A 24125-nucleotide genomic window follows, 5' to 3' on the forward strand; every position below is an offset into this window, starting at 1 on the left:
TCTTTATTTAAAATATACTTTTTTAATTATTTAAATGAAAAATCAAATTTTTGAATCCCCCTTCCACCATATATATATATATAATTTAAAAAGTATTTTATAATTAAATTCCCAAAAATGCCCAATTCAAATGCGTCCTTCTCATTTATCCCCTTCTTCATGTCCACCACATAAAAGCGCGAGCCCTACCAATAAAACCGATAAGCCTCGCCGTCATCTTCCTTCAATCATCTCCCGCAACAATTAACCAGAAATGATCTCACTCAAACCCTCCGCTCACCACAACGGATCCTCATTTCTCTCCAATTCTTCAAATCTTCATCAAAAACTCAATCCAATTACTAGACATCGGTCCAATTTCCCCCCTCCATTCCGCACCAAAACGACCTTCAAAATCCGCGCCGAACAGGCCGAATCAGGCAACGGCGCTCAAAGACGAACATTCTTGACGCTCGAAGAGGCCGGCCTCGTCGAAGTATCCGGCCTCAGCACGCACGAGCGATTTCTGTGCCGTTTAACCGTATATCCTCTGCTTCTCTATTTCCGCTTTCACTGTATTTTGCGTTCTTCAATTATTACTGAACCTGTTCAACCTGTTCTCTGTGTTGGTTTAGATCTCGTCTCTGAATTTACTGAAAGTGATAGCGGAGGAAGAGAAATGTTCTATCGAAGAGTTGAATGCGGGGAGATTATGCGACTGGTTTCTCAAGGATAAGCTGAAAAGAGAGCAGAATTTGGACTCTGCCGTTCTTCAATGGGACGATTCCGACCCTCTCTTCTGAGGTTTTCCTCTCCCTCCTCCTATCCGAGCTTTACTTCTCAGACACATGAATTTCTATTTATTTACCTGTTAACTTATTAACTTAATTGTTATTTTAACATTTTCACTTCATAATTCAAAAGTTTATGATTTTTAAAAATATAACATTGGTGTTTAAATTTTAATTAAATCGTTGTTTGTATTATGTACCGTAGTTTTGTTTTTTTTTTTTTAATATACTAATTATTAAATAAATAAATATCTCTTTCCCTGTACATGAAATCTTTTAATACCCAAAATTAATTTTTATTTTCTTAAAAATAAATCAATTATAAATTTATACTTTAATATCAAAATGTGTTCCCTTAGAAAATTCTATAAATTTGTCTCATGTGTTATAATTTTAATTTTTATTATTCGAGACACGATTCATAAAAATGTTTATTTTTATTAAATTATTGATAAATTTTTTTCGTTCAAGGGATTCAAACCTAATTATTTAAAAAGTTTAAAAAAAAAAATTGGAGTGATTGAATTTTAGGGGGGAAATGGAGAATACAAGTGGAAGTGGAATGGAAGGAAAAAGAATAAGAATGCGAATTGATCAAACCCTCTTAGTCAACAAGAAATGGTAAGGTAGTCATCCACTAAATTTAAAAAAGGGTTAAATTAGATATATCCATCCAATATTTCGTTTTTAAAAAAACATTTTGACATTAATTTCATCCGTATCTATAATTGGTTCAATTTACACTATATAATCTTTTTTTAATATAATAAATATAGAATAAAATTTAAATTTCCTAATTAAGATTTTTTTTTAATCTCATAATTTCATATTTGAATGTGATAAAGGATAAATTCATATTTGAAGATGAACACGACTCGCATAATATTACGAGCCCTTTTCAAGAAGCTCAAAGCAAAGTCATGAGAACTTATGCTCAAAGTGGACAATATCATATCATTAGAGATAAGTGATTCGTGATATGAGAGCTATGCCCCTAAACTTAGCTACGTCAATAGAATCCTCAAATGTAAAACAAATGACCCCAAAAGAAAAAAGAGTCAATGGCGGCTCCTCGAATGCATAGTAAAAATGACTAAGACTCCAAAAGAAAAAGAAGCGTACTTTGTTCGATAGGTGTTGGATGAATGTCCACATCGGCTAATTTAGAGAATGATCATGAGTTTATAATCAAGGAATACTCTCTCCATTGACACGAGGTCTTTTGGGAAATTACAAAGCAAAACCATGAGAGCTTATGCTCAAATTGGACAATATCATATCATTAGAGATCGGTGATTCCTAACATTCTTTATTAATATTTCTATTCAATCAAAATAATTCAAGAATAATGAGTATATATTAAGTTTTTAAAGTTGGATTTAGGTCTTCTAACCCCATTTGTTGTAATCAAATAATAATAAGACATTGATTAAGAGTAGTTGTAACTAATATATGCTTTGGGGATAAAAATGTAACTAATATACATAAAGTTCACATTGAATTTTTGGGTACCCAATTTTGTCTTTATTACCAAAAAGAAATGGAGGGAAATGCCGTATCAGGAACGAATAATATTTGAATTGATTTTATTTATTATAAAAAATAAATAAATAAATAAATAAATAAATAAATAAAATAAAATAAAAAAGAAAAGAAAAGAAAGTGGATGCTTGCATAGTGAAGACAACGTTTTAGACGCGTGGATCGGATCAGTTTCCCCCGCTAATCATGTACCAAGGACAACAAGATTCAATAAAAAGCCAAAACGCGCCTTCCGGACCTCAACTCATTTTCTTCACTTCCATTTAATTCTTTTCACTTCCGCTTTTATCTCTCATTCTCTCTCATCTCCTCTCTCTCTCTCTCTTCGGCTCGCCTTCCGCTTACGTCGAAGCTAAAAGGTGTCTCCTCCTCCTCCTCCTCTTAACGGCCACTTTAAACTGCCGTGGCTGGTACTCCGCGTGAATTTTCGAAGGCCGACGACGAGTTTGTTTCCTGTCCGATGCTTTGATTGAGCTCACGGAGGTTTCAATGATGGCTATTGATGATCAAAAGTCAACGTCCGATGGAAAGGTTTGGGGTTTTTTGAAGCAAACGTTTCGGCATTCCGCTAGTGGCGCTACTACTTCGTATCGTACCTCTCATCAGACTCATCCGCCTGTGGAGAGGACAAATCCTCACACCTCCGCCTCTGTCTCCTCCGTTGCTAGGTCGCTGCTTCCTACCCGGCGCCGGCTCAAGCTCGATCCATCGAATAAGCTTTTCTTTCCTTGTGAGTTTTTTTTATTTATTTTTATTTTTTTTTATTTCGTTTTGTGAATTTTTGTTTGATTATTCTTAGTTGGATTTGTTCTGCTCATTATATGATCTCGATCTGTGTTGACTTTTAACTATCAGCTGCATTTCGGATTTAGAAAGTTTGAATTTTCGAATTGATTCGAGTTTCTGGGCGATCTTAGGTTTAATTGATTTATCTTTCTGTTTTTGAAGATGAACCTGGCAAGCAGGTCAGGAGTGCCATTGGAATAAAAAATACAAGCAAATCTTATGTTGCATTCAAGGTGCGAACGAACGTCCTATTCTAGGCATTGTAGTTTTGCATTTTTGTATCCATATTCGAGAATACAGATATTTTGTTTTACAGTCTTGTTGATCACTGGACACTAGGCAGTGAGTTCGTGTGTTAGTAGTAGTTAATAGTTATGATTTCCAAAAATAGCTCTCTTCCTTCCTAATACTGTCTGTAAAATTAGGCTTATTGTGATTATTGATCCATTGTGTTTGAATGTTCGTATAGTTCCAAACCACTGCACCAAAAAGTTGCTTCATGCGTCCTCCTGGTGCTATTCTTGCCCCTGGAGAGAGCCTCATAGCCACTGGTAAACTATTTTCCTGGATGTCTTATCCATTTTGTGTCTGTTCCTAGGTTCATATATAGCAGCCGCGAACATTAATTTGCTTATTTCTCTTTATCGTTGTTCTTGAAATTGGTGAATTTTGACGTTTCTTATTAATTTATAATTTTTATTTGCTGTCAATGTTGGATGGATCTCCTAGTGTTCAAGTTTGTCGAGGTTCCCGAAAACAACGAGAAACCTGTGGATCAAAAGAACAACAGGGTTAAGTTTAAAATTATGAGCTTGAAGGTGAAAGGACAAATGGATTATGTGCCTGAACTGGTGAGTCTCACCCTTCCCTTAGCTTGCTTTTTTCCAATTATTTATGCTTTGTTGGGAGTTTTATTCAACAAGTTAATCAAGGTCTTAGTGCTACAAACATGCAGTCTTGTCTTGTTTCACTTTAGCTTATTGATGATCCTGTAAGAGGAAACGGAATTGTCAATATGTAGAGGAGTTTCAGTTGTCACTTGTCAGAATTAGAGGGCTATATGTTGTTCATTGGTGAGCGAGGTCTGTATGCCGTTTTAATTAATAATCGCCACAATGAAAGGACTATTGGTTCCGCACAAGATTCTTCACAAATTTAGGTTGAACATTTGATGAGAAGTAAAGTTTGGGTGAATAGTCTCCTTAGCGGTATATGCATCACATATCAGTCGCTGGCCATCATATTTCATGATTTGGTTTTGTTTTTAATAGAGTTTTGTCAATATTCATTTCTGGTTAGGACATGTAATTAAAACAATTTGGTCTTCTTTTGAATGGTGTAATGCTTCTTCCCTCCTTTTACAGACTAGTTTAAGTGACCTTATGATAAACTGGTGGGCCTGCTTGTAACCCCAGTTTTGGCTCCCTCACCCCTGTATATTTCACTAACCTAATCTCATTAAAAGAAAAAAAAAATAGATGTCTTACTCCTAACTATTCTTAAAACGTAACTTCAAACTTATGAATATCACTTAGTTCACACGTTGCTTGTTTTAGAATGCCTTTTAACTTTCCTAACAGCCAGAATCTATGCCTTTTTATGCTGGACTAGGAAAAGCAAGCGAAATGAATACTGATCAAACATTCTTCTTTTTCTATCTTGATTTAGTTTGATGAGCAGAAGGACCAAGTGTCTATAGAACAGATACTGCGGGTTGTTTTCCTGGATCCAGAGCGTCCTAATGCTGTAAGTTGGTTTATTGAATGATAATAAATCAGAAAAGAAGTGTAATAATTTTGACTAGTAACCCGTTTCATTTCTGTTTCTGTGTAGGCTTTAGAAAAATTGAAGCGCCAATTAGCGGAGGCCGATGCTGCACTTGAGGCGCGCAAGAAACCAGCAGAAGAAACAGGTCCAAAAATAATTGGAGAAGGGCTGGTGATAGATGAATGGGTGAGTTTATCCTTAGTTTTGGTATGCAAATCTTCTAATATTTTGAATCAAACGAATTTCACTCTTCATGTTCACTTCCATTTTGTGTTTGTTCAGAAAGAAAGGAGGGAAAGATATCTGGCGAAACAACAAGTTGAAGGCGTAGACTCTGTATAGATTTGGTTTCAGTTTTCCGGGTATGCTTCTGTAATTTGAAAGGGATTTCCAAATGAATTCTAGCCTTAAATAGTCGTGTTGTAATCTTTTTGGTATATTATCCAAAATATTGTTTAGGTGAAAGTGAGGTTATTTTATTTCCATTGAAAGAAACCCAACCCCCCCGAGGTCAAGTCGTGTAATTTGAGACACCCACTGGGAAATTACTCTTTTATATGTAGATAAAGATAATGTCATTTCTTTCGTTCGTTCGTTCTTTCTTTCTTTCTCTCTAGTAAAAGATTCATAAACAAGAACAATCCAATAGAAAAACTACTTAATATACTCAAATTTTGATTCTGAATATTAAAGAAAAAAATGATTTCCCCCATGGAAAACAATGGTAATCATCTAATATAATATTATACAAAAATATTATTGGAATTTGGTATTCAAATATGTGGGCAGACTTCTCTTGACATTGTCAAAGTGCTTGACTTTAAACAATTAATAATTGTTTGAAGACAGGAATTTCAAATTACAAAACAAGATCGGTGTTATCGTTGACTCGTAGGTCTTGCGGTCGCTTTATAGAGTTTTCTTTTCCCACTATAATTATAAATTGGGTACTGCAATCGTATACATAGCATTAAAATGTCTGCAGCTGAAGGAGTCCTCTCCGGTGAGGCTATAAAGGAGTATCCCGGAAAACTTACTCCCTTTGTCGCCGTAACATGCATCGTCGCTGCCATGGGTGGTCTCGCTTTCGGTTACGATATCGGAATTTCAGGTACTACTTTCATTTCTTTAATTGTTAAAACTCAGAAGCAGCTTATAGTATGATTGAATTGATACATTATTGTTATTATTTTAGGCGGGGTGACGTCCATGGACTCTTTTCTGGAGAAGTTCTTTAAGGATGTTTACGAGACAAAGAATCGGATTTCAACCAAAAACCAGTACTGCCAATACGACAGTGCTAGTTTGACGATGTTCACGTCCTCGCTCTACTTAGCAGCGCTGGTCGCCTCGCTCGTGGCGTCAACTGTGACGCGTAAGTTTGGCCGGAGATCTTCCATGCTCTTAGGCGGCGTGTTGTTCTGTGTCGGCACGATCGTTAATAGCTTCGCCACTGCCTTTTGGATGCTCATTCTCAGCCGCCTTTTACTCGGCTTTGGTATCGGATTTACAAATCAGGTAAATTTTCTAATTTTATGCGTTCAATAAATTTATAAATACTAGGCAACCTTAACTTATTGCATAGTTTTTGGTTGGATTGTTGTACACAACTACAGTCTTTGCCACTCTATCTTTCTGAAATGGCTCCCTATAGAAACAGAGGCGGTTTGAACTTCTTCTTCCAATTATTCATCACAATCGGCATCCTTATAGCCAATGTTGTTAACTATTTCTCTGCCAAGATTAAGGGTGGGTGGGGATGGCGATTGAGTTTAGGGGGAGCCATAGTCCCAGCTCTGATTATCATCATTGGCTCAGTCCTCCTTCCGGACACCCCCAATTCAATGATTGAAAGAGGACAGCATCCCCATGAGGAAGCCAAGAACAGACTCAGAAGAGTTCGTGGGGTTGAAGATGTTGAAGAAGAATTTCAGGATTTGGTTGCAGCCAGTGAAACCTCAAAACGAGTCAAACATCAATGGAGAAACTTGCTGCACAGGAAATACAGACCCCACCTCTCTATGGCCCTACTAATTCCTTTCTTCCAGCAACTCACCGGCATCAATGTCATCCTTTTCTACAGTCCCCTCCTTTTCAACTCTATCGGCTTCGAATCGGATGCTTCTTTGATGTCCGCCCTCATCACTGGCACCTGGAATGTGCTTGCCACTATTGTTTCGATTTACGGCATCGATAAGTGGGGACGAAGGTACCTTTTTTTCGAAGGAGGCATTCAAATGTTGATTTGTCAGGTACTTTTAAAAGTTGAGAGACGTATTAGAAACTATTGTTCTTCATTCTTAATCTAAACCTGGTGTGTTTTGGTTGTTTTCCCGTAGACGATTATAGCAGGGGCGATTGGAGCAAAATTTGGAGTGAGTGGCATGGTAGAACAGTTGCCAAAGTGGTACGCAATTGTAGTGGTGCTTTTCATAGGCAATTATGTTGCAGGTTTCGCTTGGTCTTGGGGGCCTCTGGGTTGGCTTGTTCCCAGTGAAATCTTGCCATTGGAAATACGATCAGCGGCTCAAAGTGTGAATGTATCTGCAAACATGTTCTTCACTTTTGCAAATGCGCAAGTGTTCTTGACGATGCTGTGCCACATGAAGTTTGGAGTCTTCATTTTCTTTGGGTTATGGGTTTGTGTGATGACCCTTTTCGTCTACTTCTTCCTGCCTGAAACCAAAGGCATCCCAATTGAAGAAATGCCCAAAGTGTGGAAGAGCCATTGGTACTGGTCAAGATTTGTGACTCATAATCATCACCAAATTGGAGGCCTAGAGATGGGTGAAGGACGGCAACAAGTAATTTCAACTGTCACACCATCATTGGATGTGATTTATGAGATTAGAACATATTAATTCCCCAAGAACAACAATCAAGCTAATCTGATGCGGAGTTTGAACTTCATTTTTTGTAAAGCCAAATGATCCTTAATACTTACAAGGATTTAGAGGGTGAGAACGAAAGACGGGGCATCTCTTCTCGGACCTGCAACGGAGCGGTATACATAAACACTTTCAGCCTCACATTCATCACTCCCACCATCCTTAATAACCTCAACGTTCAACCTCGGCACCTGCTTCGCCAAAATTCGACACCCATTCATCGTCACCTTACAGGCCGACATCCATAGAGATCTCATGGATTCATACCTTTCCAAACCAGAAAGCAAAGCAGCATTTCCAAATGGACTGTCTCTGATTTCCAGTTTTCTCAGCTTTGGACAACCACTCATAACACACTGCATTCCCCAGTCGCTGCTTCCAGCAAAAGCCACTGAAAGAGTTTCCAATTTTTTTGCATATTTCCCTATGTATTCAAATGTTATGTCTGTTAGCAAACCCGAAATGGCTAGTCTACGTAGCTTAGAGCATGTTTTCACCACCGCACCAAAGGCCTCGTCCATTGGTTGCTTTGTAAGATAGTCAGGTTGGTGGGGGTTCATAATACAGAGACGAAAATGGGTGAAATCTGGGCAGTTCTGCACAATGGTGGCTACAGCCTCGTTTGTCATCTGATGACAAAAGTAGAGAACGTAATGGAGTTTAGGGCAGCCATAAGAGACAGCAAGAAACCCAGACTCTGTTACCCCATGAACTAAATTGTCAGCATACGGATCTGCTGGAAATACACGCAGTTCCTCTAGCAAGGGGCAGCTGAGTCCAACAGCCTTCAGGCCCTTGTCTTCAACTGTGTCTAAAACCTGCACCAAGATGGCTCTGTTAGGAACCACGAATCTCCACAATTGTACGATAATAACCACTTTAAGTATAATTGAACTTTAGCCAATGTGGAACACCCTCCCTCCCTCCCGACACTCTTCACTAGGCTCAACCAAAACAAAAATCAACGGTCATATAAAAGGAGAGAAAAATGAGGCATACCCAAAGGCGGCGGAGGACGGGGCAGTGGGAAAGAAGACCAGCAAGTTCACCACCGTGCAGAATGGCGTAGCTGAGATTCAAGAAAGTTAAGTTGGCAGAGGCAGGAAAAAGAACTTGGAGATACAACACTGTGGACTCCAACAAGCCCGAGAGAGTATGAAGATTGTTGCAACTTTTAAAGGCATCTTGGAGGTCGTAGTACTGCCGAAGAGTGAGCTCTTGAGAGAAAGAGCCGGTGCCTAACTCTGTTAACTGAGGAGCATTAACAAGCAGCCTCTGTAATTGTTCTAAGTTTATATTCCTATTGACCTTCAAAACCTTCAATGAATTGCACCTTTTCACCAGCTTCTCAAGGGACTCAAAACTGACGTCGCTGTTCAAACTTGCAAAGTTGAGTACTTGCAGAGATTTCAAGGTATCTGGGAAGCAACTCAGCCAATTTCCACTCTTGTCATTGATGTCATTCTCAAGTATGTCCAGCTCCGTCAAGTTCCTGACACCAAATTACAAGTCAGAGTTTTACTTGTAATCTCTAGCATAAAACTAGTAGATATTGCTCTCTTTAGATTTTTTCTCTCCGACCATTAATAAGAATGTTTTCGTTCCCCTCTTCAACAGATGTGGGATCTCAGCAAGGATGTGACGTGCCAACGACCATATGACAGAAAAAAGCAGGTTCGATGTAGCATCCAAAAAAAAAGGGAACATTAAAAAAAAAAAAAAAGAGTTTGAAAATTTCTCATCAGAGTTCAATGAGGAGCGAGCGATGGTATTATAATAGGTACCAATAACAGAATCATACGCAGTAGAATTGTATTTATTATGAGTTCAAAACTTTTGAATATGATTCCGAGTCGATACTGTGTGAGTGGTGTCCATCAGCAACCCCATATAAAACTAACTGAGACAAACGAATCAGTGACCAAACCAAACATTGCTTTAATTTCATAACCATTTGCTGAGAGGGAATCTAAAACAAAAAGAAATCAATATTCTTCCAAAAGGGATTTCCCAAACAACCCAGATCTCATCTTAATGAATCACAGTTTTCAAAACATAAGAAGAAGAAGAAGAAGAAGAAATGACATACTTGCAGTGAGTGGCAATGGCCGCAAGCCCATCGGTGCTGAACCCATCGCAGCTCATCATTGAAAGCGCTTTGAAATTAGGGAACGAACGACCCAAAAACTCCAAGCTCTCGTCAGTTACAGTCATTCTTTTCAGCCTCAACTCTTCAAGATTTGGGTATTTTGAAGCGAACACGACAAGCCATGAATGAATATCAGCTCCCCAATTCGGTGGCACCAAATTGAAATCCGAAAACCTAGGTTTCCCCTTCAACGACACACTCCGAATGTTCGGGAACCGTCGGATTACAATTTCCGGTGAAACAGAGTAACAGTTCCCGATGAAAACGTGGGTTCGAGACCACCTCTCGGCGTTGAACCAATCTTTACAAACCAGGGAAACAGAGCTTCTATCTTTCCGAGACTTAACCAAACTCAGAACCCTTTCCAATACCTCATCTGGGAAAATGGAACCACCCCGAGTCGACTCGTCCGAGTCCCCTGACCCCCCCTTCTTCTTCCTCTTCGAACTCATTTTCCCCCTCAAAAAACACCCAACAGATTGATTATCTGAAAACCCCCATAAGGAAAATCAAATTCGAAAATGTGCTTCAAAATTTCCCAGAAACAAACAACGCCGAGTAATTCAAACCAAAATGAATAAGAACAGGACGAGGAAAACAGAGATCTACAAGAACTTGAAAATCAAAGAGGAAACTGAGAGTAAAGCGGAGAATCGTATATGAAGTTAAAGAAGAAACAGAGGAGGACCGAGTTGACTCAGTGAAGCTAATAACGAAAATGGGATGTTTTGTAGCGATTGGGAAGTGGGAAGAGCCAAAGTGAGAAAGCCGAGTAATTGCGTATTATAGAAAAAGCAGAAGAAACAGAGTAAAACAATGCCTCTAATAAACTCCATTCCTTTCTCCAACCTCCACCACTTGCGTTTGCGCGCGTCTGTTCAACCTCCAATACAATTCTGCCACGTTGCCTCTTTCTTTTCCTGTTTTGATGACTGTAAATCCGGGCAGCGGATTGCCCGGGGACTGCCCTTCAGTTGTTGAATCTCAGTTTAGTAGATTTATTATAATATAATTTAATGAATTGTTGTTTGTTTTTTTTAAGGGAAAAAAACAAAAATAAATAAAGAGAAAGAAAATTGTTTCTTTTTTTTTTTTTTAGGTCAAATAAATTATAAATAAAAAATAATTCACTACATTTTTCAATGGGCAATTATTTGTGGAAGGGGCTCACTTCACCTCATCATCACATTCTTCACCCCCTTTTTGCAACCAAAACACTTTCTCCGTTTTACCCTTTACCTTTTTATTTTCGTGTATTTTCAAAAATTCATCGCTACAAGATATTATTCGCTTTGATCCGCTATATATGTTCACCACTAGCAGATATTATTCGTTTTGGCTTGTTACATATCGTCGCTTGCCACCGACAAATATTGTTTGTTTTTGCACGTAACGTATCGATGTTAGTATCGCGATTTTAAAACATGTCTACTAGGGAGAAGTTCTACTCTCCAACCGATGTAGAATCTCACGATCCACCCCTTTAGGGACCCAACGTTCTCACTAGCACAATGCCTGGTATCTATCTCTGATACTATTTGTAATAGTTTGAGCCAACTACTGTTCCACTTGTTCATGTTAGATTGAATGGCACGATGACCTATATGGGTCACGACCTCATGTATTTATAAATGCGTATAATGAAGATTACATTCCAAATCTATGATTTGGTAACAAACCATAAAATCATAGATTTGGTAACAAACCCTTCAAATCATAACAACTAGTAAATCTTAGACTATTTTAGTATATACAGTTATGATCTATTTTAGGTTTAACACCCCCCCCTCAATCTGGACGATGTACTACTAAGTTCAGATTGCGCCTAAAATAGCTAAAAGAAGGAGCTGGCAGTGGCTTTGTCATGATATCGGCGAGCTGATCCTTGGAAGATATGAGTCGAACATCAAGCTGACGAGTCGATACTCGTTCACGAACGAAGTGATAATCAACCTCAACATGCTTCGTCCGTCGATGAAAGATTGGATTGGCGGATAGGTAGGTGGCACCAATGTTGTCACACCATAGGCTAGGCGCTCGCGCTTGCGAGATCCCGAGCTCACGCAAGAGGACTTGGATCCAAATTAATTCGGCAGTGGCATCAGCAACCGCCTTATATTCGGCTTCCGTACTAGAGCGAGAAACTGTCGATTGTTTCCTCGAACTCCAAGAGATAAGATTGCCACCAAAGAAGATCACATAGCCTCCAGTGCTTCGACGATCATCAGGATTCCCAGCCCAATCAGCATCTGAAAAGGCACTCAACAAATCAGTGCTGGACTTTGTAAGACACAAACCCATATCAATCGTGTCATGTAGATAACGGAGAATTCGTTTGACTGCCGCCCAATGTATAGAAGTCGGAGAGGACATGAACTGACACACTCTGTTGACACAAAAGGATATATCAGGACGTGTCAGAGACAAATATTGGAGAGCACCAACGACACTTCGATAGCGAGTAGTATCCTCAGGTGAGAGCTTTTCACCACCATTCAATAACAACTTCTCACTGGGAAGCATAGGTGTGGGCACACCTTTGGAGGTGAGCATATTGGTTCTGGCTAATAAATCTCGAATGTATTTATGTTGTGTCAGAATAAGTCCACTAGAAGTATGGCGGACCTCAATCCCAAGAAAATAACTCAAAATACCAAGATCCTTGACGGCAAAATCATCCTGAAGCTGTGTAAGAAGTTTCTCAGTAGCCGTAGAAGATGAGCTGATGATAATAATATCATCAACGTAGATGAGGATATACATCTGAATGCCCGTTTTGTTAAAAATAAAAAGAGAGACATCAGCCTTTGAAGGTGTAAAATCCAGCTGTAATAGTTTGGAGCTAAGGCGAGAAAACCAGGCACGCGGAGCTTGTTTAAGGCCATAAAGCGACTTATCCAGCTTGCAGAGATAACCAGGGTGTTGAGAATCCACAAATCCAGGGGGCTGCTTCATATAAACATCTTCATTAAGAAGGCCATGAAGAAAAGCATTTTGAATATCAATCTGCCGAATAGCCCAACCACGAGAAATAGCAAGAGATAATAAGAGCCGAATGGTAGTGGGCTTAACAACTGGACTAAAGGTATCATCATAATCAACGCCATACTGCTGTTTAAAACCTTTAGCAACCAGGCGTGCTTTGTAGCGATCAATAGAGCCATCTGGCTTTTGTTTGAGTTTGAAAACCATTTGCAATCAATAACGTTAAGACCAGCACGAGGAGGAACTAAGTGCCATGTCTTATTTTTTTGAAGTGCCTGAAATTCATCATTCATTGCCTGACGCCAGAGGGGATGCTCAATAGCAGTAATATGTGAAGTAGGTTCAGAGGCAGAAGACCGAGCTACAAGATATGTTACTGTTTCATCTGTACGCACCTTGCTTTTCTTGATATTGTGCTTCAATCGAGTACCATACGGATGAGTAGTAGGTGCAGGATCCACATTTGAGGGGACGGCCCTATCAGCCGTTGCGAGGGGAGCAACCGATGCTACAGCAGTTGGTTGACCAACGGCCGAGGATTCGACCGGGCATTGCGCAATATCATCTGCTGGCGGAGGAGCCGAGGCCTCAATCATTGGCGGAACAACCAACGCCGATTCGCATGGCAGCGACGCGGAGGATTGTTGCGGCAATTCCGAAGCTGATGTAGACACCAAATTTTCTGCATCCAAAGAGTTAGTAGGCCCAGACATATGCATGTGATCATTCTCCAAATTAGTACTGCTATTACCCAAATGCAAGGTGCACAAATCAGGGGCATTATGCGTCGACTGCATGATTGGGGAAGAATTAGGTGAGGCTCTCTTGAATGGAAAAACATTTTCATCAAATATGACATCTCTAGATATATAGACACGACCAGAATCGGTGTCAAGACACTTATACCCTTTATGTGAAGAACTGTAGCCTAGAAAGACACATTCCTTTGATCGAAAAGAGAACTTTTGTTTGTTATAAGGACGAAGATGAGGCCAACAAGCACACCCAAAATTTTTTAATAAGGAGTAATTTGGTGGGGTATGAAAAAGAAGCTCTAAGGGGCATTTTTTATCGATGACACGAGTAGGAAGACGATTGATGAGATATGTGGCTGTAAGAAACGCGTCGTCCCAAAATTTAATAGGTACATGAGCATGAGCTAGAAGGGCTAGGCCAGTTTCAACAATATGACGATGCTTGCGTTCAGCAGACCCATTTTGTTGATGTGTGTGAGGGCACGAAACACGATGACCAATTCCAAGGGAACGAAAAAATGTGTTATGAATTTTCTGATATTCCCCACCCCAATCAGATTGGACCCACTTGATTTTAGTATCTAGGAGGCGCTCAACATGAGCTTGGAATTGCAAAAATATACGAGGAGCTTCTGTACGATCATGCATCAAATAGATCCACGAAAATTTACTGAAATCATCAATGAAACTAATATAATATTTAAAACCCCCAACAGATGGAGGTGCAGGGCCCCAAACATCCGAAAAAATAAGTTCCAAAGGTGACGAAGACCTATGGGAAGAACTAGTATATGGTAATCGATGACTCTTTGCTAACTGACACGCATTACAAACTGACAAAGATGATTCACTAGCACACGAAATATTATTTAGACGCAAAATGGATTTTATTACTTGAGATGAAGGATGTCCAAGACGTGCATGCCATTGGGCGTGAGTAGTAGATCTGCTCACCAAGGCGTGCTTGAGATTATCGACATCGGATGGCTTAATAGGATAAAGACCAGATTCACACCTCCCATTTAGGAGACTTTTCCTCGACTGTCGATCCTTTATAGAAAAATGCCAAGGATGGAATTCAAAGAATACGTCATTATCACGAGAAAATTTATGAACAGAAAGAAGATGTTTGGAAATTTCAGGCACATGCAAAATATTACGCAACGCAAGAGGACGAGTAGCAGTATTAATTAGAGAATGACCAGTATGCAAAACACGCAAACCTGCTCCATTGCCGACTTGAACTTGTTCACCTCCATGATAACGTTCACGCACAGCGAGACGATCCAGGTCACTGGTGATATGGTCTGTAGCGCCTGTGTCGCTGTACCAATTTGGGTCAATCTTGTAAGAGGAAGTAGCCGCCAGTGCCGTAGGAGGAGCAGAAGAAGGTTCATCTTGATAGGACTCATCCATCCTATGCCAGCAGCGGATAGCAGTATGCCCCACTTTGCCGCAGATCTGGCAGGAAGGACGAGCAGAAGGGCCACGACGATCACCAGCAGGACGAGAGGGTGCATAACCTTGAGAACGACCACGACCGCGATCCCTACGCCCACGATTCTTCTGCTGACCACCACGACTAGCATAATTGGCAGAAGATCCAAGATTTAACTGAAGTTCAGCCTGGTGTTGTAGTTGGCGAGCTTCATACGTCATTAGATGTGCAAAAACATCATCAAGGGTGAGGGCTTCACTCTTGGTAGTCATTGAGGTGACGAAGGGATCATAGTCAGGGACACGACTCTCCACAATGGTATGATATTGTCCACTTTGAGCATAAGCTCTCATGGCTTTGCTTTGGGTTTCCCCAAAAGGCCTCATACCAATGGAGTTAGTATTCCTCACTTATAAACCCATGATCATTCCCTAAATTAGTCGATGTGGGACTTCCATCATCCAACACCTCCCCTCGAACAAAGTGCGCCTCCCCTTAATCGAGGCTCGACTCCTTTGGAGTCTTAGTCATTTTTGACTGCCTTCGAGGAGGGGCTTGGCTCCTTTTCTTTAGGAGTTCTTTGTTCGATATTTGAGGATTTGAGGATTTATCAATCTATTGGCACGACTAAGTTTAGGGCATGGCTCTGATACCATGTTAGATTGAATGGCACGATGACCTATATGGGTCATGACCTCATGTATTTATAGATGCGTATAATGAAGATTACATTCCAAATCTATGATTTGGTAACAAACCATAAAATCATAGATTTGGTAACAAACCCTTCAAATCATAACAACTAGTAAATCTTCTTAGACTATATACAGTTATGATCTATTTTAGGTTTAACAGTTCACACTAAATGTATTTTTAATTATATATTTAATCAATCCTATTTAAGATTTTAAAAAGTTTCAACCAATTAGCCATGAAATTAAATTTGTGTTTTTTTTTATTTGGACATAAAGATTTATGAAAATAATGTTCAAACCTCTGAAGGTCAATCAAAGTCATGTTAACGTCTAATCCAAACTTGATTCGTGAAAAATGACTGTTAACAAACTTGAGCTCTATTCAAATAATTGTCTACTTTTAAAATTGAAATAAAGTTAATTGTCTGCTTTTTTTTAAAGATATTATTTGCCATAACGTCACATTATACGAATTAAACTAATTACTTCAAAAATTTGACCAAATTAATTCAAATTATAAAAATTTAATTGGGTTAAGCTAATATTTTATTTGAATTGAGCTACAAAATCAAAGAATTGACCGCTTTTGTTTCAACTCAACTCAACTCAAACTACGTACACTCCCAATTACACTTACGTAGGTTACATCTAATACATAGTTTTATAGATTGATTTAAAATTAACGACTTACGCTGCCCTTCTCTCACCCCCTTGCATTGCAAAGATTTTCCGACGACAATGGGGGATTCGCCCTCGATGTGGCAGTCACATGCGGGAAAGACCGAAACATCAAAGGAAATATATTTAAAATTAAAATAAATAAAAAAAATAGTTTAGATTAATAATTGAGTGTGAATGGGTTATATTGAATTAAAATGATAAATGTCACGTGAGACCCTCATCTAAAATTCCATACACAGCTAATGCTCACGAATCTCTATGATTAAAGATAATCATTCACTAATTAAACATTAATTTTATTGCAATCTTAGATGGCCAATCACATTACAGCTCATAACCATCTGGCCTCAATTCTTTAATTAATCTCATAATTGAAGCCCGACACAGCCGAGCCAGCCAGCCGGAGCCAGCCGGAGCCGACTACATTAAAAAAAATAATAATAATAATAAAATAAAAGATAAAAAGGAAATTAGGGAATGATCCTTTTTGGAAAAAGGGTAGGGTAGCCCACTGTAAAAATGAATAAATATCGGGGGAATTTCGTAAAATGTCGAGCCACTCATGATTTAAGAATAAAAGGAGATGGTGGGGCCCGCTGGGTTTAGTTGGGCACTCTAATGTAATTACTCAACTCATTGGGGGCTCTCTCTGCAAATAAATTAAAATTAAAATTTGTAATTGTTTAATTTTATTAAAAAAAGAATAATTATTGGAATTGGTGGTGATAGAGGGGAATAGATTACAACCGCATGTTGCGTAGTGTTGTATTTGTGCCAAATCACTCTCTTCAATGTCCACATCATTATCTAATTCTCTTTACACTGAAATTAAATATCTGACGTGTGATGGGGGCCTGCTTTGGGGTTCTTACACGTGGCACCTTTTCCTTCCTCCCTAATGTGGCCCAATTTCTTGTTGCCTTCTCCACATCAGCAAATTCGATTATTTGGGCTGATATTCCAGGCCCATATTAATAAGCCCATATTGATAAGCCCATATTGATAGGCCCATATTGATGGCCCCAATTCGTATGCAGCCCAAAAATGTGGTGCTCCCATTGGGCTGGTGGCTGGTTCGCCTGGGTTAACCACCCTTCTTTATTTAATTTCGGAAGAGAATTTAACTATTTTATCCTAGCTTTATAATTAATAATTTCAATAATTCTATTAATGTAGTGTTATATATATATATATATATATATTTTTTTTTTTTTTTAAGAGTCTTTTATAATAAATATATGTTTTTTTTAATATTTCTTTTTCAATCGGATTATACTCGAATATGAGATAGTTGATAACTATTAGAATTGATAGATAAACAATTTTTTAAAGTAGTTTATGTTTTTCAAACAAATTCGGTTTATGATTGGATCTTTTTTTGCTATAAAAGGAATTTAAATTGGGGTGTGATAGTATTAGTTAATTGTCTTCCTTCAATCTAAGCCCTTGATTTCGATTCGAGATTCCTTTGTTTTCCTTTTTAATATCGAGTTAAAATAATACGATGTAATATTTGGAGAGTATCTTTAACTAGCCTCTAGTTTTTTTTTTTTTTTTTTTATTTCATTTGATTTTTTAAATTTAATAACTAATAAGCCTTTTAAATTATAAATAATTATATAAACATCTCTATGGGTTCTAATTAATATAAATTGCTCTAATTTATCAATAAAAATGAAGATGTTTTTTTTAACATTTTTAATTTGACTGGGGATGATAAAAGTCCAAACTAATTTAGAGAATGATCATGTGTTTATAATCAATGAATACTATCTCCGGTATAAGGCTTTTTGGGAAGTCCAAAGCACAATCACGAGACTTTTGCCATGTATTTATATGATATGAATGATGAACGATATGTGAAATGATATGAAAAATGATACAATATGTACAAAACGCTAGCAGAGTTGTATTAAATGATAATGAAAATGGAAAAACATCCACTAGGCAGGCGATGAGAGCTACCCGAGAAGGCTCGTCCGACAAAAAAATGAAGCCCAACAGTGTGCGAACTGTCTGGTGAGCCCATACCCACATGTATGAACTGTGTATTTCTTAAAATACTCTTGGCATATGGACCATATGTTAATTTGAAAACATGATTATCCATCTTAATTTGAATATAGAAGTTTATCTAATAATGATCTCCTGAAAAGTGTGACTCAAAGTAGATAAGAACGAGGGTTTGGAAAAAGGATTTTAAATAATTATGGGATTCTAGAAATTCGCGAAAGACAGCCCCCACTAGACATAATTATTTAGTATAAAAAACAACAAAATTACTTGATTGAGACCATATACACAACAATTAATGATGCCGTAAACTAAGTGTATTTTAAAATGGGGAAGTTTAGCTTTAAAAGCAGCTAATCATTCCAGCACTAGCTATGAACACTAAAAAAATCAATGTCCAAATACATTAGCAGCAACCAGTTCGAACATGCCACCAATAATAGAACATACATCCAACCCAAGCCAATGATCATAAAGCTTTCATTATTATCATATTAAGAAGACTTGCTCGCTCAAGATCTTGTTCCTTTTTTTCTGTTCGTCGCTTGTGTTTGTCCATCTGGAAATCAATACTTGTATATCTGGAAACCAGCTATTTGATTATTAGCAAGTTAATTACATAAATTAAGGCAATTTTAGAGATGAATCGATAACTCATCAACTACATTTGGGTTAAGCCTTCTGTAAAATCCTACCCCGATTGGAGAGGAGAATGATATATATTTTATAAAGGTGTGGAAATCTCTTCTAGTGACACCACAATGAATGGAATTGGGATATATATAATCTCTTCCAGTGACACCACAATGAATGGAATTGGGATATAGATGGAATATAATGAAATAGAGTCACTTTGAAGTTCTCTATGAGATGAGATATGGAACGGAGCCATTACGAATGAAACCTCGAGCTCATGTTGGTCATGGATTAAAAACGGGAATTAAATTTAAATTTTTTGAAACCTAATTTACCGTTGTTCCGTTCCTCAATAACTCAGTAGTAGAGCGGTCGGCTTTTAACCGACTGAGTTTTAAAAACTTTGAGAGAAAGTACAAAAAGAAAAAGCTCATTGGTGAGGAGAATGAAACATATTTACATGAGCTTACAAAGGTTAGCTTATGCACTTTAAAAACCTTAAGGGGAGCTTGAAGGTAAAAGTCCAAAGAGTATAATACTATTAGCAGTGGGCTTAGACATTTTAAGAGGAAAGCTCGAACGTAAAAGCTCAAAGCGAGCGGTGGACTTCCATTTTAAAAACCTTAATAGAAGCTCAAAGATAGAAGTCCAAAGAGGACATTACTGCTAACCGTGAGCCTGTATGCTTAAAGAAAACAATATAGCCCGGTGATTTTCAATAGTTGTGAACTCTTTTACCAATTAAAAGGTTCAAATTCCTGCACACATTTCTAGATAGTTTGAAGAAGGAAAAAGAAACTGACCTCTAATGAGACTAGGGTCGCCAGTTCATGAATTCCAGATTATACAGAGCACATTTCCACAACTTAATTGGGAAAAAGGCAGTCGAAATTGAGACACTTCGGGTAATTCCTATTGTGTTTCCAAATCCAGCTTTTTTCCCTCTATGCCCACCTCAATTCCTCATACGTTACAGATCGTTTTAATCACACACCACACCAAAAGGGAAAGAAAAACAGAAACCCCACAATCCCATCTGCCAATGATGGGAAGTTATTCAAATTGAATCAAAGCCAGCAATACATATGGAAACCAGAAACGTAGGCTAAGTGGTGACACGAAGTTCCGAGGAAAATGGGCTTCGTTTTTATTAGACAGAGAACAAATGAGAGCAACAGTATAATGAACTGTTCGAATTTATCAGAATTTGAAAGGGACTAAACCAAAATGCTACCCTTGTAAACGAATTTACCTATCAGCCTGCCTCTGTAATACATGTACAAAAAGAACGAGATGCATTCCTAACACACCCATCTTCATCTTCATCTTCATCTTCATCTTCAATGAAAGATTTGAAGAATTTGTCAGTGAAAATGTCTCAGATCCCTAACTACGTCTTTCTTCCTACCAGCACACCGTGTTTCTACAACAAAAATACAGATGTATTTACAGAGCCCTCTGGCTTAATTCACATCTCTGTCTCAATGGCGTACTTTTTCCTTGGCCATTGCTCTTCTTCGGCAAACAAGGCCACGGAAATGTCCGCGAGCTTTTTTCTGCTTAATGGAGACCTAAATCGTCTTGTGAGAGGAGCATCTGGGGCTTCAATCTCGTCGAGATCGATGAAATTGTCGTCAAGTTCAATGGAAGTGCGAAATGCACGGATCTTTGAGGGGGTTCTATAAGCGAAATGCCATTCTTTGGCAATTAAAGTCTGTAAATGCAATTGAAACCCTTAATCAATGAGAATCAATGAAAGAAATGGAAGGAAACAAATAATGTGAAGAATTATGCGAGTGATGCTTACCGCTTCGCTAATTGTTTTCGAAACGCGGACTAGCTGTTTCAAGTCATCATGGTCCACACCGCAGAGTATCCTAAGCTAATGGAGAGGGGAAAGGGGGAAAAAATGCATTTCAGACACAATAGTCGAAAAAGGGACCGAATGCAAGGATTTGAAAGGTGCAATATCGAATCGATTTCAATCTCAAGAACACTTCGTAATTGTACTAACCAGAATCTCCTGAGGCAGAACCTCGAGCAGAGACCAATCGGCGTCCACCGTTGTACCGACAACGCTGCAGCGCCTCTTCGACGGTGCCTTCGGCGTCAAGTCGATAGACGAATCCTCCTGATTGCAAGAAATCACAACACGTTTCCTTCCTAAACCACGCGCATATCTCACAACTCCGAAATCCAGCTCTTTATCGGCAGCAGCAGAGACGACGCTTTTCGATTTCAAACAACCGCTCTTCTTTCCCAACGCCATTGTTAATTCTCGATACTCCAAATAATTTAAATCTATCCGCTTATCTGTATCAACGCGCGGGAAAGAACGAACATAAATCATTTAGAACTGATAAAATCCTAAAAGAAAATAGAACCGAATCTATAAACTACGAGATTCAAAGAGCTTCAAGAACCCTAACAAATATCTTATCGAACCGAATCCGTTTTTTTATAAGAATAGTTTTCCAAAAGCAGATTGAAAGTGTCGAATAAGGAAGAAATCTAAATTTAGTGTCGAATAATGAAGAAATTCAAATTTGAATCTGGAGCGAAACGAACCTGATTGTCGATGGCCGTGGAGATTTGAATTTCGCTCTCTCTCTATTTCTGATTCAGTTTCAGTTTCAAAGAAAGTTTTTGCTCTTAAAATGGAAACTCGGCAAACTACGGAGTTGCTTTCAAATTGTCGAAATTCCATCTTATTTATACCGATAGAAAAATATGGGATATTTCGCTTTTCAAAAATTTAAAATTTAAAATAAAAATAGAAAATTTTTAAATATCCCCCACGCGCTTTACAGAATCCGCTGGAATTTTCGGGGACGAAAAATCTCCGTTTTTATCGTTGATGTCATTTATCTCCTTTGGCGGTTAAAAGTAAGTGGAGGAACGAGGAAATGAAGGGCAAAAACTAGCCGTTGGAGTAGTTGGACACGTGTTGCCTGGTAATGGGTTGGAATTTACCTGGATGCTTCAGATTGCCGACGTGGAGATATGGTCGGTTCAAGTCGGCGATTCCGGTTCCTTCTCCAACACGTATTTTAAATTTTAATTTTTTAAATTCTTTTCGTGACACGTGTTATCAAAGTTAGGCAACCAAGATGAGACACGTGTATGTGACACTACGATTCGGCGTCGTTTTGAGAGAAGTGTATGGTGACTAGGGTGTAGAGGATCCGAACTCTGCCGGTGCGGGTTTCTTTTGACTGGACTCGATATATTCTAATAAGGCGGGCGGCCATGGGTTGACGGCTGTTACTCTTTTTACATATTTAATATTGATGCCAAGGTGAGTCAACAGCGCATAGGACCCATTCATCTCAATGAGTCAAAAAGGGGGAAGTAACGCGGTGGGTTCAATCGGAATGGGTGTCTCCTCGGTCACAAACATTCACACGAGTATTCTAGCTGGTCGGGTCCACCTAGTGCAGCTCGACCACAACCACTACGATATTTGACCCTCACGAACCACTTTTACATTTTCGAGTGAGGTATTAAGGAAGAATCACCTTTATGTAAACATAGATATTGTGATGTCACGTTTTAATGCCTTGAGGGGAAGTCCAGGGAAAGCCCAAAGAGGGTGGATTTGGGGGTGGTTCCACATCTATTGGAGAAAGGAAATAGTGTCAGCGAGGACATTGGGCCCGAAGGAGGGTGGATTGTGATGTCCCACGTTGGTTGGGAGGAGAACAAATCACTCTTTATAAGGGTGTGGAAATCTTCCCGTAACAGACGCGTTTTAAAGCCTTGAGTGAAATCCCAAAGAGGAAAATATCTGCTAGCGGTGGATCTGGGCCGTTACAAATATCTAAATAAAGAGTTAGCAATCCAGTTTGTCCAGCTCCAACCAATCTTTACGCATCATTTTCCTAGTCAAATATGAAAATGTACTGGCCCACGATTCACCACTAGTAGATATTGTCCTTCATCAAATTTCCTTTCTGAGCTTCCCCTCAAATTTTTTAAAATGCTCCACACCTTATGAGTAATGTTTCGTTCTCCTCCCCAATAGATACGGGATCTCACAGGAAAATTAATTAAACCTCAATTATAACTGTGTAGTAGCCAATATTGACTGACTCGAGACTTTTAAACTTGAACCAATTTTTCATTTTTATTCGTATTATATGAACATGAACCGCACTTTATTTGACCTACATACAGTATTTAGTTGACCCACATACAATATTTCGTTCACTTGATATTATTCATATCAAGTGTGTCTAGCTAGATTTAAATTACATTTTTCCTTTGTATTTAGTCTATTGATTCAGTAAATTTTCGACTCATTCGTTCTCTCCACATATATTATCCTATTAAAATGTCGAAAAGTTCTCATAAAAATAAAAAATAACATTTAAATTTTACATTATTTTATTATAAATTAAACGATTCATTTAGGGTTTTTAAAAAAAAATGAAAATGTAGAATAAGTGTCCCCTAGCTCTTGGTTTATATTGAAAAGTAAAATTATTTAATATAGTTTATGTAGAGTAATTCGTCATTCTCGTATAAATAAATATATAGATTTAAAACTTTATGTTTTTTTAGATAATATAAAAATTTGGTCAACATTTAAAAAAATGTTGAATTAATACTCATTATATACATATTATACGTGAAAATGATAAGCAACTGGTTCCACCTAATCCATCCACCTAGTGGAGTTGGTTGGCTTGGCTCCAATTATTCCACTATTCTAGCTAAATTCCACACATACATGGTTCACCAATAATTTTTTTATTGTAATCCAATTAAATGAAAAATACAATTTATATCAAGTACTTGGTCATTCTTGGACGTTTGGTTACATAAATGTGACACTTTGATGTCTTTTTAATAGAGAAAATAAAACTTTATATTATACATCTAATCCATCCTCTGGTGGAGTTGGTTGACTACATCATTCCAACTAAATCCCACGCATTATCGTTCGAGATTGCGATACACGATCATTTTATTATAGTCCATTTTAATTTAAATCTTTACTAATTAAACTTTCTTAAGT

At 38.2% G+C, this 24125-nt stretch overlaps 5 protein-coding genes across 7 annotated transcripts; 3 read left to right on the plus strand and 2 right to left on the minus strand.

Moving 5' to 3' along the window:
* The first annotated feature begins 140 nt into the window (after positions 1-140).
* Positions 141-920, plus strand: LOC111804184 (receptor-interacting protein). The gene is made up of 2 exons (XM_023688903.2): positions 141-520; positions 615-920. The coding sequence occupies exons 1-2, from the start codon at positions 254-256 to the stop codon at positions 780-782; spliced, it is 435 nt and encodes a 144-aa protein (XP_023544671.2). The 5' UTR covers positions 141-253; the 3' UTR covers positions 783-920.
* Positions 921-2561: 1641 nt separating this feature from the next.
* Positions 2562-5450, plus strand: LOC111803543 (vesicle-associated protein 4-2). Of its 2 annotated transcripts, XM_023687999.2 has the most exons (7): positions 2570-3042; positions 3261-3331; positions 3568-3649; positions 3828-3949; positions 4767-4844; positions 4932-5051; positions 5148-5450. In XM_023687999.2, exons 1-7 carry the CDS (start codon positions 2802-2804, stop codon positions 5205-5207), a joined length of 774 nt encoding a protein of 257 aa, XP_023543767.1. In that variant the 5' UTR covers positions 2570-2801; the 3' UTR covers positions 5208-5450. The 2 variants fall into 2 exon arrangements, with proteins under 2 accessions (XP_086983570.1, XP_023543767.1); XM_087127444.1 differs by having other exon boundaries at positions 2562-3042; positions 4932-5450.
* A 136-nt stretch (positions 5451-5586) lies between these two features.
* On the plus strand, positions 5587-9096 carry LOC111803542 (sugar carrier protein C). Its single transcript, XM_023687998.2, has 4 exons — positions 5587-5976; positions 6061-6383; positions 6482-7117; positions 7205-9096. Exons 1-4 carry the CDS (start codon positions 5841-5843, stop codon positions 7724-7726), a joined length of 1617 nt encoding a protein of 538 aa, XP_023543766.2. The 5' UTR covers positions 5587-5840; the 3' UTR covers positions 7727-9096.
* On the minus strand, positions 7650-10661 carry LOC111803541 (transport inhibitor response 1-like protein Os04g0395600). Of its 2 annotated transcripts, XM_023687997.2 has the most exons (4): positions 9843-10661; positions 8753-9245; positions 7810-8571; positions 7650-7679 (listed from the first exon to the last, which is right to left on the minus strand). In XM_023687997.2, the coding sequence occupies exons 1-3, from the start codon at positions 10352-10354 to the stop codon at positions 7816-7818; spliced, it is 1761 nt and encodes a 586-aa protein (XP_023543765.2). In that variant the 5' UTR covers positions 10355-10661; the 3' UTR covers positions 7650-7679; positions 7810-7815. The 2 variants fall into 2 exon arrangements, with proteins under 2 accessions (XP_023543765.2, XP_023543764.2); XM_023687996.2 differs by lacking the exon at positions 7650-7679 and having other exon boundaries at positions 7744-8571.
* A 9458-nt stretch (positions 10662-20119) lies between these two features.
* Positions 20120-21909, minus strand: LOC111804228 (F-box protein At4g05010). Its single transcript, XM_023688959.2, has 4 exons — positions 21674-21909; positions 21120-21418; positions 20913-20987; positions 20120-20819 (listed from the first exon to the last, which is right to left on the minus strand). Exons 1-4 carry the CDS (start codon positions 21810-21812, stop codon positions 20574-20576), a joined length of 759 nt encoding a protein of 252 aa, XP_023544727.2. The 5' UTR covers positions 21813-21909; the 3' UTR covers positions 20120-20573.
* Positions 21910-24125: the final 2216 nt, after the last annotated feature.

Source organism: Cucurbita pepo, chromosome 10, assembly GCF_057944985.1.
Source record: "Cucurbita pepo subsp. pepo isolate OVF chromosome 10, ASM5794498v1, whole genome shotgun sequence".
NCBI classification, from domain to species: domain Eukaryota; kingdom Viridiplantae; phylum Streptophyta; class Magnoliopsida; order Cucurbitales; family Cucurbitaceae; genus Cucurbita; species Cucurbita pepo.